The sequence below is a fragment of the Trematomus bernacchii genome, unplaced genomic scaffold, assembly GCF_902827165.1.
Source record: "Trematomus bernacchii unplaced genomic scaffold, fTreBer1.1, whole genome shotgun sequence".
Classification (NCBI taxonomy): domain Eukaryota; kingdom Metazoa; phylum Chordata; class Actinopteri; order Perciformes; family Nototheniidae; genus Trematomus; species Trematomus bernacchii.
The window spans coordinates 3,479,525-3,495,988 of record NW_022987607.1 but is presented as its reverse complement, the minus strand read 5'-3'; the positions used below and the strand labels follow the sequence as shown (position 1 = coordinate 3,495,988).

The 16,464-nt window shown below is 39.0% G+C and overlaps 1 protein-coding gene and 1 non-coding gene across 2 annotated transcripts in view; both read right to left on the bottom strand.

The window, feature by feature from the left end:
• LOC117482861 (collagen alpha-1(IX) chain-like) overlaps window positions 1-6,381 on the bottom strand; it is a 28,039-nt gene extending 21,658 nt beyond the window's left edge. Inside the window, exons 1-3 of the mRNA XM_034131085.1 lie at window positions 6,297-6,381; window positions 2,800-2,871; window positions 1,192-1,321 (exon numbers count right to left, since the gene is read on the bottom strand). Coding sequence (XP_033986976.1) covers window positions 1,192-1,321; window positions 2,800-2,871; window positions 6,297-6,381 — 287 coding nt within the window. The remainder of the gene's footprint in view (window positions 1-1,191; window positions 1,322-2,799; window positions 2,872-6,296) is intronic.
• A 9,376-nt stretch (window positions 6,382-15,757) lies between these two features.
• trnav-uac lies at window positions 15,758-15,830 on the bottom strand. Its single transcript has one exon. It is a non-coding gene; the product is annotated as a tRNA-Val (tRNA).
• Window positions 15,831-16,464: the final 634 nt, after the last annotated feature.

Below are 16,464 nucleotides of genomic sequence, written 5' to 3'. Positions count from 1 at the left end.
CAAACATGCCCTGTTGTCGTGAGAGAAAAAGTGCAGAAGGAAACATCCATGTAAACTCAGTGTGCTGCTCTGTGATGCTAGCTCAGATACTTGGCATCTCATCTTGGGTGCAAGGTCATCAATGTTTGGGGTCAGGCTCTGAGCTGAGGAGACCCTCAGGATGGAGTGAAGGTGTGCGTGCAATATACCGGCGGGCCAGATCTAATAGTAATTAGAAATTATCCTACGGGCCGAAATGAAATCCACCAAGGGCCTGATTTGGCCCCCGGGCCTTGAGTTTGACACATGTGCTATAAGTCATAAGCACATAACCTTTTCCCCATAACACTCTGTGACATCTTCAAATTGCTTTTATTGTCCAAAAACCGATAAATTATGAAATGCTCACATTGGAGAGAAGTTGTGATTTACAGTAAAAGGGTAAATTACCAAAGGTCTGCACATGTGCTAGGCAGGTAGGGAACATGTGCAAATGTATGCATTATGGGAAACATTATAAACGCTTGACTAGTGGTCAGGGTCAGCCTCCGCACGTTTTGTTTTTGAACATTCTTTAAAAATGTGGATTCTAACTTTAAAAAAGAGCAACACTTAATTGCTTGTAGACTTCCCATTAAGAAAGGGTAACTCAAAATATATTGATTATGAAAGCAATGTCCATTCTTATTGAAGACTTGTGGATTAGTTGGAGACGTATCTTTTTGGAACAACATACCCTTTTTTCAAGGGGGTGGGATTTCTCCAAAGGGGCACACATAACATTTTTGCCCCAGGGTCTATAAGCGGGGTCTTGCTACAACTTACCTTTAATTAAAAACTGGGGGAAATCTTAACAGGAAGCATGCTTTTGTTCAGGTTAAACCTTTAAAGTACTACTGTATGTACAACCTAAGATAAATCATTACCAAATAGACATGGTGAAATAAGTCTCTACTGTACATTTACAAAGGCCTTCGAGTAATGTGCTCTTTGAGACGCTCATACATAAAAACGCCTCTTCTCGCCTTGGTGTCTAAGAGATGCCAAATATGTTCAGACTTGTTTTTTCTCCACCGATTATATGCTTTTCGCCATGCAGTAACATCTGTGGCGGACCTATAATAATGCAACACCTGCATCGGGAGGACCGCTGCCGCCTGTCAACATTTCTGTGTTTTTATCTGTTTTCTTTTCGGCCTTTAAAGTACTTACATGGTAGGAATTTGGAAGTTGGCCTCCCTGTCGAGACGGTAGGCGACCTGAAGGGGCGTCGAACCCTCAACCTTCCTTACTCCTTTCAGAGGGATCACATCCAGCTGGAACTGGGTGATCAGATCAAAACCTGCAAAATAATAATACATAATAATAGATTACAATTGTATAGCGCCTTTCAAGGGACCCAAGGCCGCTTTACATGGTGAACAAACAAACAAAAGGGTTAGAGAGACAGATAGATAGATAGATAGATAGATAGATAGATAGATAGATAGATAGATAGATAGATAGATATATAAATAGATAGATGGATAGATAGATAGATAGATAGATAGATAGATAGATAGATAGATAGATAGATAGATAGATAGATAGATAGATAGATAGATAGACAGATAGATAGATAGATAGATAGATAGATAGATAGATAGATAGATAGATGGATAGATGGATAGATAGATAGATAGATAGATAGATAGATAGATAGACAGATAGATAGATAGATAGATAGATAGATAGATAGATAGATAGATAGATAGATAGATATATAGATATATAGCTGGATAGAGTACTTTATTGATCCCAATTTGGGAATTGTTTGCGTTGCAGCAGCATAAAAAACAAGGCAACGTACATAAGAGAAATTAAGATACAAGATAACAGTTAACATATTATGACTTTAATTGATTTAAGATTGACTAGGTTTGTGTTTCTATCTTTACTGATGGATGGATTAATAATTTTGGAAGATGTTCTTTACATTGGCAAGCACAGGTTGTAGTTTAAGATTCAGTTTGTCTGTTCGACAGAACTGTGAAACTGCTTGCCTGATTTTCATGAAACTTGATGGAAGAGAGTAGCATGGGTCACAGGAGGTTCATGTTTTCATCTTTTCAAATTAATGAATTTAATATTTGGAAGATGAAAGTATTATTATAAAACTGTTAGCCAGATTTTCATGAATGATGATGAGTGTAGCACGACCCATGAAAGAACCCATTACATTTGGAGTGGATCCAAATCAGGGGGAAGATATCCAAACCATTTTTCAATTATTACAAAAATGGTGTTGGCAGAGGTATGCAATCCCAAGTGCTCTTCTAGTATAAATGCTAATTTCTGGTTATCACGATGGGCATACTTTGTCACTTCAACTTGCAGAACGAAGCTTGTTTCATTGAGATATAGCATAGTAGTATTGGACCAGAAAACTAGGTAAAGGAAATGTATGATTAAGCTAAGGGTGACATGTTAAACAAAAACAACTTACTTTTTTCTTTACAACAATGCATATCTTTACAAAACCACAGAGCAGCAGGAGTGCAGATGTGTTTGAAACGGGGCAGTGGTGAGCAATTACAGTCTTGCTGAGTTTGGATTGTTCTGACTCAAATTCTGTACAGCTCAAGTGGAACATTTTATTTGCCTCATTTGACATCCAGAGGAGTTTCCAGGCATGAAGCGGCCCGCCCTGTTCAACTAATTAAACTCAGCACCTAGTCTATTGTCCCTTTAAAGGTTTTGAAGGGCTTAAGTTTGCGGTCATCTTAAACCACTGCTTTTACTTACGTTTGAGTACAATCAAAATAAAAAGTCGATCATTACCTGGAAGGTCATCTTGTCCGCTTCTCATTGGTGGGCAGACGGTGTCGCCATCCAAACGATTGAGGTCTAGTTCTGATTGGACGAAACAAAAAAGCTGATTTGATTCTGTTCTTTGCTGAATTTAACAAATGCAATAAATCACTGTCAGTTTAATTCAGTTAGCGTCCAAATACAAGAGAAAGGGCAACCTCTATAATGTCAAAGGGTATTAACATGACAATGCACTGTTGTTAAAGTTTAATGCACTGTTCTCTTACGTCTACACTAACAGTATTTCAGTGTTTGGACACAAATCAACATTGATTTATAAAGCAGACGGCTCACAGACACCACTTGTGATCCAAATGTGTCCTCAGAGATGGAATTAAAGGTGATAAATATGGCAGCTAGTGTTGCATGACTGTGCCCAAAACCATATGTCATTGGAAACATTTTTAGAATGTGGCAGGTGAGCCTTATGTGTTTGATTTATCAAGATTACAGTGTCCTTTGGGTGAAACTGCAACCTGTAATTCATCATGCTGCCATTTGATTTGCACTTTCATCATAACTTTTTGTTGGTGTGAAAAAATCTATACTTTAACGTTAGAACAGTTGTGTTTTGTTCATCTCCAAATACAAGACTGGTCTAGGTTTTCATTGTCATTATCCGCTGAGTTTCTATCTACAGTATGAACTCATACTAAGTTGTATATCAATGATATGCCCACATACATACGCACTATACACATGGTATTTCATTATTTTGAATAAACACAATATGAGCATTTTCTAATTTCCCAAATGTATTATGGATCAAAAGTGGGATTTTCCATGCATCCATTTGAAATGTTAAATACCTACCAAAAAGTATGTTAGAACAATTAGAACAACGTTTTTGAAATGTTTCCTTATCACACTAAATCTAATCTTTTGGCACCAATTGGCAAACAACCAAAAATATAAAGTATGAGCGAATTTAGAACAGCTTCTACTTGCTGCAATAATGACTTATTCAGTTATGATCCAACAGCTGTTTAGTACTTGGTTTACAGCAGAGGTGGGAAGTAGTGGAGTACAAATACTTTGTTACTGTACTTAAGTACATTTTTCTGGTATCAGTACTTTACTCCACTACTTATTTTCCTGACGACTTTTTACTTTGACTTCTTACATTTTGAACACAAATACCTGTACTTTCTACTTCTTACATTTTGAACACAAATACCTGTACTTTCTACTTCTTACATGTTGAACACAAATACCTGTACTTTCTACTTCTTACATTTTGAACACTAATACCTGTACTTTCTACTTCTTACATTTTGAACACTAATACCTGTACTTTCTACTTCTTACATGTTGAACACAAATACCTGTACTTTCTACTTCTTACATGTTGAACACAAATACCTGTACTTTCTACTTCTTACATGTTGAACACAAATACCTGTACTTTCTACTTCTTACATGTTGAACACAAATACCTGTACTTTCTACTTCTTACATGTTGAACACAAATACCTGTACTTTCTACTTCTCACATGTTGAACCCAAATACCTGTACTTTCTACTTCTTACATGTTGAACACAAATACCTGTACTTTCTACTTCTTACATGTTGAACACAAATACCTGTACTTTCTACTTCTTACATGTTGAACACAAATACCTGTACTTTCTACTTCTTACATTTTGAACACTAATACCTGTACTTTCTACTTCTCACATGTTGAACCCAAATACCTGTACTTTCTACTTCTCACATGTTGAACACAAATACCTGTACTTTCTACTTCTTACATGTTGAACACAAATACCTGTACTTTCTACTTCTTACATGTTGAACACAAATACCTGTACTTTCTACTTCTTACATTTTGAACACTAATACCTGTACTTTCTACTTCTTACATGTTGAACACAAATACCTGTACTTTCTACTTCTTACATGTTGAACACAAATACCTGTACTTTCTACTTCTTACATTTTGAACACTAATACCTGTACTTTCTACTTCTTACATGTTGAACACAAATACCTGTACTTTCTACTTCTTACATGTTGAACACAAATACCTGTACTTTCTACTTCTTACATTTTGAACACTAATACCTGTACTTTCTACTTCTTACATGTTGAACACAAATACCTGTACTTTCTACTTCTTACATGTTGAACACAAATACCTGTACTTTCTACTTCTTACATTTTGAACACTAATACCTGTACTTTCTACTTCTTACATGTTGAACACAAATACCTGTACTTTCTACTTCTTACATTTTGAACACTAATACCTGTACTTTCTACTTCTCACATGTTGAACTCAAATACCTGTACTTTCTACTTCTTACATGTTGAACCCAAATACCTGTACTTTCTACTTCTCACATTTTCCAAACAGGCTGGTTCCTTTAGTTTGAATGTGTGTTTGGTGGCGTGATCATTATTATTTAGAGTCATTGCGTGCCTATTGATTTGAACACGATCCGTGTATCCATCATTTCCTGGTCTTCTCTAAAGAAGAGGGACCAATGAAAACGTTGTCATGTTGCCGTTGTTCAGCATGGAAACATTCATTAGCTAACAATGACATTATTGTTCTATTAATATAAAGGGAGGTCAGGTACTCTTTAAAACAGCTGCTAGTTATGGGTACTTTTTACTGAAGTACATTTCAAAGCCCTCTTTACTTTGACTTGAGTAAAGAAGTTTAGTCAGTACTTCTACTTTCACCAGAGTATTTTTAAACATGAGTATCTGTACTTCTACTTGAGTAAAGGATGTGTGTACTTTTGCCATCTGTGGTTTACTTTTTCAAAGTCAATTCCTTGGCACTTTCGTTAGGAAGGAGAAGAACCTCCCAAACAAACAAACTAAAACATGTTGACAGCCAGAGGGCCTCCCCAGTCAATAACCTGAGTCAGCTCATTTACAGTGAGCAGCGTGAACACATCTGGAAGCCATTACCAGATCCCACACAACTGCTGAGAAATGATATAAAGTGGTGAGACGGTATTTATAATCCTATATTTGCTACCGCTAAACACTTATCTGACTGTGCATGTGGCCCTCAAGTTGTTAAAGTTACTGCCTGCCGCTGCACAACGCTCACAGAGTTAGTCATTAGTGCAATGAGCGGGAGATGAACCACAATTAAGATGTCACATGCAGTTTGTATGTGTAGTAATGAGGTGAGTTTCAAAAGCAGTACATCTACATCTGGCACTCACCGTGTCTCCGAACAACAGTGAAGAATGGGTTTGTTGTGCTTATCAGAGGGGACATTTAATCTGATGTAATCCTACAGCACAGTGTGTTGGCTATTTCTGGCCTATGCTTTGTGAGTTGTGATGAAAAGAATGACCTAGCAACAGTCAACATGCAGGCGTTCACAATAACCTGAGTTCTCTTTGTCTGCATTCACAGACCAAACAGTTTCATCGTGGCATTCTTGTAATACGGTACACACTGATTATTGATGTGTAGATGATTGCACAATAGAGTCACTTACGTCCAAGAGCTGGAGCAAAGAGGACGGACAGCAGAGCCACAAGGACAGGGGAGCTCGCAGACATCGATGGACGCCACGGTTGCATTCTGTTCAGAAAATGACGGAGAAAATCAGAATTCAGTCGAGCATCTGAACCTCTGTGACAGTTCCTTTGAGCCTGAATCAATAAAACACTGCGAGGTCAACATTAAGCTCTTTGCTGGTGTCCTCTGAGCTCATAAAGAGACTAGAGACGCCTTTCTTTAAGATTTAAGATGAAACAGATTGCTGTGAATGGGATATGACAATAGATCAAATCAAATCAAATCAATGGATGGATGGATGGATGGATGGATGGATGGATGGATGGATGGATGGATGGATGGATGGATGGATGGATGGATGGATGGATGGATGGATGGATGGATGGATGGATGGATGGATGGATGGATGGATGGATGGATGGATGGATGGATGGATGGATGGATGGATAGATAGATAGATAGATAGATAGATAGATAGATAGATAGATAGATAGATAGATAGATAGATAGATAGATAGATAGATGGATGGATAGATGGATAGATGGATGGATGGATGGATGGATGGATGGATGGATGGATAAATAGATAGATAGATAGATAGATAGATAGATAGATAGATAGATAGATAGATAGATAGATAGATAGATAGATAGATAGATAGATAGATAGATAGATAGATACATAGATAGATAGATAGATAGAACTTCTAGGTTGGCCTTCAAAAATCCTTCGGCCTTGCAGTGGTACATTTTGTCCGCCCTTCCACTAGCATTAGCACACTCTCCTCCTTCAGCTTCATTTATATGTATCCTGTTCTCCACAGCAATCCCAAATCCACCGTCAACATGACTGATAGTAATAATACTGAAGACTCTTCCCAAAAGACAAATGTAGCTCATCAATCTGCAAAATGAACGATGTATCTGTGGTGTTTCTGAGGGCCAACCCATCGTCGCTGTTTGAAATCTGATGCAATTATGTGTGTTTTCTTGCAGAGTGTGTTAGTGTGTGTGCACTGTCAGAGAGAAATAACTAATGGCCAAGTCAGCAAGATCTGTTTAGTAGGCAATTGGCTCAAACTTGATGTCCTTCAAGTTCATCTTCAGAGTCCCAGTGGGAGTGTGTGTCTGTCTTACAACACCATCCACAGTGGAGACAGATGTAGCTACACGTCACTAATACACTGTGACAAGAGGGAAGCTTTCATCTTGAACCTTTCATATGTATAAACCCATAGTTATAAGGAATTATTTGACATTTCTGGATTTAGTTTGTGTTGGCTTATTTGACAAAAGTAAGATGGTAAAAACACTCATTTTTATTTCTCCATTAATTATGAAGTGACTGGCAGGAGGAAGTTATGCTAAATTACTTTTAGCAGTCAGAAATCAAAGCTGGGACTGACGTCACACTCTTGTTGTTACGGAACAATTCAGAAAGTTACTGATACTACTTCTTTCTGGGTAAGCCATTGTTAGCAAAACCACTTCTAGCTAAATTAGCCATTGTTAGCAATACCAGTTGTAGCTAGGTTTTAGCAATATAAGTGTGTTAGGCCAGTCTTAAATTGCTCTTATATTAGTGCAAGCTAGACAGTTTTGTAAAAATAAAGACTGACTTGATTTAAACCTTAAAAGTTAGCCACCTCACCCTCTAGCTAGATCTGAACATAGAAGTGAAACCTTTCTAACACTAACGTTTTGTAGGAAATCTGCAATTAAATGTTATGCTCATGATAGTTTTTTTTAATGCAATGAATTGTAAAGTGGCCTTGAAGCTGTTGTTTCATAATTTCCGCTGAACTGGTGGTTTGAAAAGAAGTTTAAGCCATATTTGAGTTTGAAATGAAGTATTGAATCTCACATGGCAAATTAGTGCTATTTACTGTAAGACCATCCAAAGTTTAATTAAGTACTATAACTTTGAACTATGCCATAGTCAAAGTATACATGTGTTAAACTAGCTGTTGTAGCATTATTAACCTTCTAATCAAATTTAAGGTAGACATCTATTAACCCTCCTGTTGTCTTCGGGTCAAATCTGACCGATTTACTACTTTCATCAATCATAACTTTTTTGTTTTACATTTGATTGCATTCAGGCTTTATGATATCCTTCACAGTAGATATTTGAACATATCAAATTGCTGATCACCACTTCATTGGAATTTTGGAGGATTTAGTCAACTTTGAAAACACCCATGGTGGTCAAAAATGACCGCCATAAAGAAAAGGAATTAGTAACCATCTGGATCAGATCACACACACACACACACACACACACACACACACACACACACACACACACACACACACACACACACACACACACACACACACACACACACACACACACACACACACACACACACACACACACACACACACACACACACACACACACACACACACACACACACACACACACACACACACACACCACACACACACACACACACACACACTAAATGTGTTCCCTCCCCACTTATGTGCCCAATCCCCCCATGTGAATCACACCTAACACACACACACACACACACACACACACACACACACACACACACACACACACACACACACACACACACACACACACACACACACACACACACACACACACACACACACACACACACTAAATGTGTTCCCTCCCCACTTATGTGCCCAATCCCCCCATGTGAATCACACCTAACACACACACACACACACACACACACACACACACACACACACACACACACACACACACACACACACACACACACACAGAACAATTTGACACATGTCCCGCTCTTATGTGCCCATCCCCCCACATGAATCACACCTGGCACACGCACACACACACACACACACACACACACACACACACACACACACACACACACACACACACACACACACACACACACACACACACACACACACACACACACACACACACACACACACACACACACACACACACACACACACACACACACACACACACACACACACACACACACACACACACACACACACACACACACACTAAATGTGTTCCCTCCCCACTTATGTGCCCAATCCCCCCATGTGAATCACACCTAACACACACACACACACACACACACACACACACACACACACACACACACACACACACACACACACACACACACACACACACACACACACACACACAGAACAATTTGACACATGTCCCGCTCTTATGTGCCCATCCCCCCACATGAATCACACCTGGCACACGCAATACATGTTCAGTGTCTATTCTTTGTATATGTACTGCAGTTTTTCATGTATACCAGTAGTCTGATACAATATTTACAGTTTGAAGGGGTGTTAAATGAAATTTGGTGATTAATGGTTTTTGTGTTAATGTAATAGCAGTTATAACAGGACCGGTCAAATTTGACCGCGAACAGCAAAGTAAGGGGGGGGGGAAACGGAGACTATAGGAGGGTTGAACTAGCTGTTGTAGTATTATTAACCTTCTAATCAAATTTAAGGTAGACATCTATTAAGTACAAGTCCATAATATAGACCAAATTAACATCATTGTACATATAAGCTTCTTACTTTTCACACTATTTTATTGCCCCTTTCGCTCTGTGTTAACAAATATAGAATATAATCAACACATATTTTTTGTTTATTTGGTGCAAAATGAATGTAGTGACATCTGTCTTCGCTAATAAAGCAACAACCTTGTAAAAACAACTGCTGCTTGCAAGTGTGTTGTGTAGCAGGCAAAGAGCGCCTTGAGGGGTAATTTCTCTCTGCAAATCATGACATGAATACCGTCTGAAGTTTAAAGGCTTTGGAGTTGACAGCTGTCTTAATGTAGGCTTTACGCTGCACACACAGCTTCACTTGCCTAAACACTCACACGTGAAAAGGTGTCAAACTTGCACCCCTATCATATTTTGATGTTTATGCCGTGATTATACATTTCCATTGTGTAAGATGTGGTTGAATTTACTTGAAAAGACAAAGAAAATCCCCGTAGATATTCCAGTAAGTAACCCGCCATGAAAGCAATCAGTCAAGTCAATTAGGGTAATGGCATGTCATCTACTTTAAAACCTGACATTCATCATCACTTGATGGGACTTTCCCTTCGAGGCCACCCGTCTTTTCGATGTCCCCTGAGGTGAGAGTGAGCCAACACTGCTGGCATTATTTCTGCTCTCTCATTTGTTCCAATTACCCCAGAATGGTTGAGCTGGAAGCATTCAGTGTTACAATCCATTCATATTAAAGTTGGCTGTTTGGGAAAATGTGTGCAGTGAGACTTTGAGCGAGCGATAGATGTGCGTGAATGTCTGATGCTGTGAGGCGAGACTTTTCCTTTCCTCTCAGCAGAGGTTTATAGGCTGCATGTGTGCGTGTGTGGGCCAGATTAAAAGACAGCATTTTTAATCCATGCTAAACACTTTTTATTACAGGGGGAAATGTAGATGTTTCCGCCTTTTAAATGGAGATTACAAATATATTATTAGCAGGAGCTGAATGTAATTTAGCACATTTACTCAAGTACTGGATTTAAGAAATATACATATTTTCCACTCCGGTATATTTCTGTTTAATGATACTTTTTTACTAATAATGCACTCATTTTGGTAATTTAGCTACGTATGTATGTGACAGGTTTAGTTACAGATTATAATCCCACAATTAAAATAACTTTTTAAAGTGATAATATGTTACTATATGTTAAATTAACCAGCAATAAGTAATAAAAAGTAGCCCTACCATTATCAGCTGCACCATTAATGTGATGCCTACATTAATAATAACTATAATCCAGTTATATATGTTTCTGAAATGGGCCAATTTGCGTAGTATAGTCGTACCTTTTGTACTTTAAATGTATTTTGATGCTATTTTTTGTAAATTTACTTTGGTAAAATGTGGAATTAAGGATTTATGCTTGAGATGGAGTAATTTTACACTACTTTTAAAAAATCTGAAAACTTCTTCCACCCCCAAATAGAAGTGAACACCAAGTCTGAAAAGAGACGTTATGACGGAAATTTCACAAAAATCTCAAAGAGAAATTATTCTGATGGAAAGCCCTGACAGAAATTCAACAGGAGATATTTACCTCTTCAAACCAGAGTTGGGGAAGGCCATGTTTCAGTCCGAGGTGCAGGTTCAGCGGCGAGGAAACGGAGGTGAGATGCAGGAGCAGAAGTAGCCTCAGAAGTTAAAATTCCCCCTGAAGTCAGTCCAACCTGCGCATGTTGAGGACTGACGGAGAGAGGTGGCACGGGAGATGTTCAAGCATTTTCTGAGGAAACATAAAAATGGGTTCAATGAGTTCCCATTGGCCAGGAGTTCTTCAGTAGGTGGTGGCTACATTTTATCACCAACACTTAAAAAGATGCAGAAGCCCACGGGCCTTTGTGTGCAACACCCCCTCTGCTTCTTTTCTCCACGGTGCCTCCTAATGACACGTATGCCTGTATGTAATTCTCCTAATAATTATCGTCAGGATAGGAGAAGAAGCAGCGGTGATGAAATGTGGATTTCATAATCACGTGTGCTCATCAGCGCAGGTGAAGAATGCATGTCAGCCTGTAGTGTTGACATGAAGAAAGCCTTGTTATTACCAGAGGAGCCCCAGGCAGACATGCTGTTTGCATCCTGTATGTTATGTAATTGATTCTGTGGCGTTTGATCTGTGATTTTCACGGCACTTTAGAAGATGTGAAAGCCTATAAGGCAGGCTGATCTCCTACAGGAATATCGCATTAGCCCAAGGAAAATGCAAAGTTGCATTCTGTATGTACTTCATTCTGAACAGACACTTGGACATTACTCTCATGTACGAGTGTAACCCAAAAAGATGTGTCACTAAATGATTTTCATGGGATGGGAAGCACTTTGCCCGTGGGTACAGAACTGTCATTAGTTTAAGAAGCATCGATGTGCTTTAAATGGGAGGAAATTGTGATCTGAAATGGTGATTACCACCGCTGCTTTCCAGGAGCATAACGACCGATTTCACTTGCACATATTTGAATGAGGGTGCCAGACTTGAAAGGACATTTTAACCCACTATCTAGGATACATATTTCCCATTCTGATGACAGAGGTTGGATTGTTTTTGCGTTTTTGTTAGAGACATGTGGTTGTAGAGACGTCTGTGTTTTCCCCGATCTAATGGGACTCCAGATGGCTTGTTACAGCAAAAAATTGAAATCTTGTCCAGGTTACTCATCTTAATTCACAGACCTTGTTGCGAGCAGTATTTCAAAAGTATAATTGCCCAAAAGGGAGAACGAGCATCTCTCCCATGAGCAGATTTACGCTTTCCTTTTGCGCATTGATATGGTTTGGTTCAGCAGAGGGAAAATAGTTATTACGTGAAACTGCTTTCAAAAAGCTCAGAGGATTATCCTGAGTAACCAGGTCAAGATTTATGCAAATAAGTACTGCTGTTGAGTTTTTTAAATGTATTTCTTCAAGCACCACAAACCAAGTGTCATCTAGTTCCAATATATTGTAGAAAACTGGACTGTAATTATCTTTAAAAGTGTGAAAATCTCACCAAATAATCTAAATGAATCAGAATCAGAAACAGGTTTATTACCAGGTAGGTTGACACGTACGTGGAATTTGACTTGGTGTCGTGGTGCAGACATACAAGTGAAACAAGAATGAAAAACACAGGTAGAGAAGTAGAAAAATATAAAAAATAATACAAAATATAGTAAAATATAATTTATATTGCAGGAATGGAATAAGAAGGAATAAAATATGGAATAGAAATTGGCAGTAATACACAAAAAGAAAACAGATCTTGTTGTCACTGTGTGCATTATTGTAATGCATATTGCACTATAAGTACAAGGTTTTTAATTTAGGGTGAACCGCCCCTTTTAGTATTTTTCTATCATGTGTACACCTGAGACTGTTTTCCTGTATATGTTGGATTATTGGTTTATCGACCCTGGCAGTTGCTCTTCTTGCAATATGATATGATCACAGATCAATAACCTCACAGTCATCTGACACTCCGCAGTTTACTACAACAGATAACTTAAAGGTCAAGTATAACATATTTGTAGCTGTATCATATTGCATGAATTGATTGTTTCCGTAGAGCACAACGGGCCGCAGGAGAAACAACTCAGAGATCTGGCTCAGAGATCATGTGTCCAGTCTGGATAATTGAGAGCTCATGCTTTCAAAGAGAGAGCAGGCAGAGCAGAAAACTGTTTGTGATCATTCATCCACGCGCTCGGCCCCATGACTCGCACACCAGGAGTTGAAAACACCGGGGCCCTCCAGCCTGATTCTGTTGTTGAAACTGTTTTCACAAAGCTATGAAATCACACTGTGCTCCGCCAGCATGCAGCCTGTGTGGAGGTGGCACCTTTATAAGTTCAAGGTTTGTGGACCATCTTGTGTCAGAAAGGGTTAAAGGGGCCCTATTTGTACGGGGTTTCCCTTTCCTGTAGTGTGTCATATAGGTTTGTGTGCATGTAAATGGTCTGCAGAGGTTACAACTCCTGTGTTTTCTCCAGAGGGAGTTTCTCTCCCACTCCCCACGCCTCCATTGGACTCCTATATTTACTTCAGGAACATAGTGATCCATCGACTAGCGCTCCAACACATTGTACGTGATAGGCTAAGGGGGCGGGACATCTCTAAGTGGTTGACCGATCACAACAGAGCCAGCCGGCTAACCAATCAGAGCAGACTGAGCTCTGGTTTCAGACAGAGGGTGAAAAGAGGTGCTGCAGCACAGGCAGTATGAGAGAGATAGAGAGCTTTTTGAACATTAAAGCATGGAGACATGTAGAGACACTACATACTGATATACACCTGAACATCAGCAGGAGAGGACTCTTTAAAGTAGAGACACTACATACTGATATACACCTGAACATCAGCAGGAGAGGACTCTTTAAAGTAGAGACACTACATACTGATATACACCTGAACATCAGCAGGAGAGGACTCTTTAAGTAGAGACACTACATACTGATATACACCTGAACATCAGCAGGAGAGGACTCTTTAAAGTAGAGGCACTACATACTGATATACACCTGAACATCAGCAGGAGAGGACTCTTTTAAAGTAGAGACACTACATACTGATATACACCTGAACATCAGCAGGAGAGGACTCTTTAAAGTAGAGACACTACATACTGATATACACCTGAACATCAGCAGGAGAGGACTCTTTAAAGTAGAGACACTACATACTGATATACACCTGAACATCAGCAGGAGAGGACTCTTTAAAGTAGAGACACTACATACTGATATACACCTGAACATCAGCAGGAGAGGACTCTTTAAAGTAGAGACACTACATACTGATATACACCTGAACATCAGCAGGAGAGGACTCTTTAAAGTAGAGACACTACATACTGATATACGCCTGAACATCAGCAGGAGAGGACTCTTTAAAGTAGAGACACTACATACTGATATACACCTGAACATCAGCAGGAGAGGACTCTTTAAAGTAGAGACACTACATACTGATATACACCTGAACATCAGCAGGAGAGGACTCTTTAAAGTAGAGACACTACATACTGATATACACCTGAACATCAGCAGGAGAGGACTCTTTAAAGTAGAGACACTACATACTGATATACACCTGAACATCAGCAGGAGAGGACTCTTTAAAGTAGAGACACTACATACTGATATACACCTGAACATCAGCAGGAGAGGACTCTTTAAAGTAGAGACACTACATACTGATACACACCTGAACATCAGCAGGAGAGGACTCTTTAAAGTAGAGACACTACATACTGATATACACCTGAACATCAGCAGGAGAGGACTCTTTAAAGTAGAGACACTACATACTGATATACACCTGAACATCAGCAGGAGAGGACTCTTTAAAGTAGAGACACTACATACTGATATACGCCTGAACATCAGCAGGAGAGGACTCTTTAAAGTAGAGACACTACATACTGATATACACCTGAACATCAGCAGGAGAGGACTCTTTAAAGTAGAGACACTACATACTGATATACACCTGAACATCAGCAGGAGAGGACTCTTTAAAGTAGAGACACTACATACTGATATACACCTGAACATCAGCAGGAGAGGACTCTTTAAAGTAGAGACACTACATACTGATATACACCTGAACATCAGCAGGAGAGGACTCTTTAAAGTAGAGACACTACATACTGATATACACCTGAACATCAGCAGGAGAGGACTCTTTAAAGTAGAGACACTACATACTGATACACACCTGAACATCAGCAGGAGAGGACTCTTTAAAGTAGAGACACTTAATACTGATATGAACTTGAAAATGAGCTTAATTGGGCCCATTAAAGGACAGGTTTGATACTGTTAACACTGGTGTATATTTCCATTAGTTCTTGGCACAGAGCTACATCTGATCATCTGGGCTATAAGACTCAAAGGATGGTTCCACTGGGGATTGAACCCAGGACCTTCTGCGTGTAAAGCAGACGTGATAACCACTACACTATGAAACCTCTGTATCTCCTCTCTTATCAGATGTCCCCTTGTGTTTGTTTGGGTTCTTACTCACTGTCTACAGATATACGGGATAGGTAGATTAGGGATGTAAACTGAGCAGGAATTAACATAAGTGATTGAGAAAATATAAAGAGCTTTTTGAACATTAAAGCATGGAGACATGTCCCAGTAGAGACACTACATACACATATGAACCTGAACATTGACATCATTTGTACTCTGTAATATGACACAGCAAACTGTTGCCTCCTCCTTTTGCTCCCGTTGTGTGCTGTACGATCAGCTCAGGTGATGTGAACACAAAAAGACGTTTGCTAACTTCTAGATGTGCAGGCAGTAAATGAACACATTCAACATTTTACATTGAAACACACACAACAGCATTCTTCAAAAATTATATTTTCATATTTGGTGTGTTGTGGATGATTGTGGAGATGATTGTCCAACTCAATGAAACCATTCATGTCTTCAGATAATTCTTGTATTTACCACCTGTTTGTGAACTGCTTTAGTTTGTCATAACAATATAAACTGGTTTGAGGATGAGCGTGTGTTTCACCTCTGATACATTTAATTAAAAGCAAAATACGACTAAAACTAGAGCAATAAATGTTATATCCTCCAAGCTCT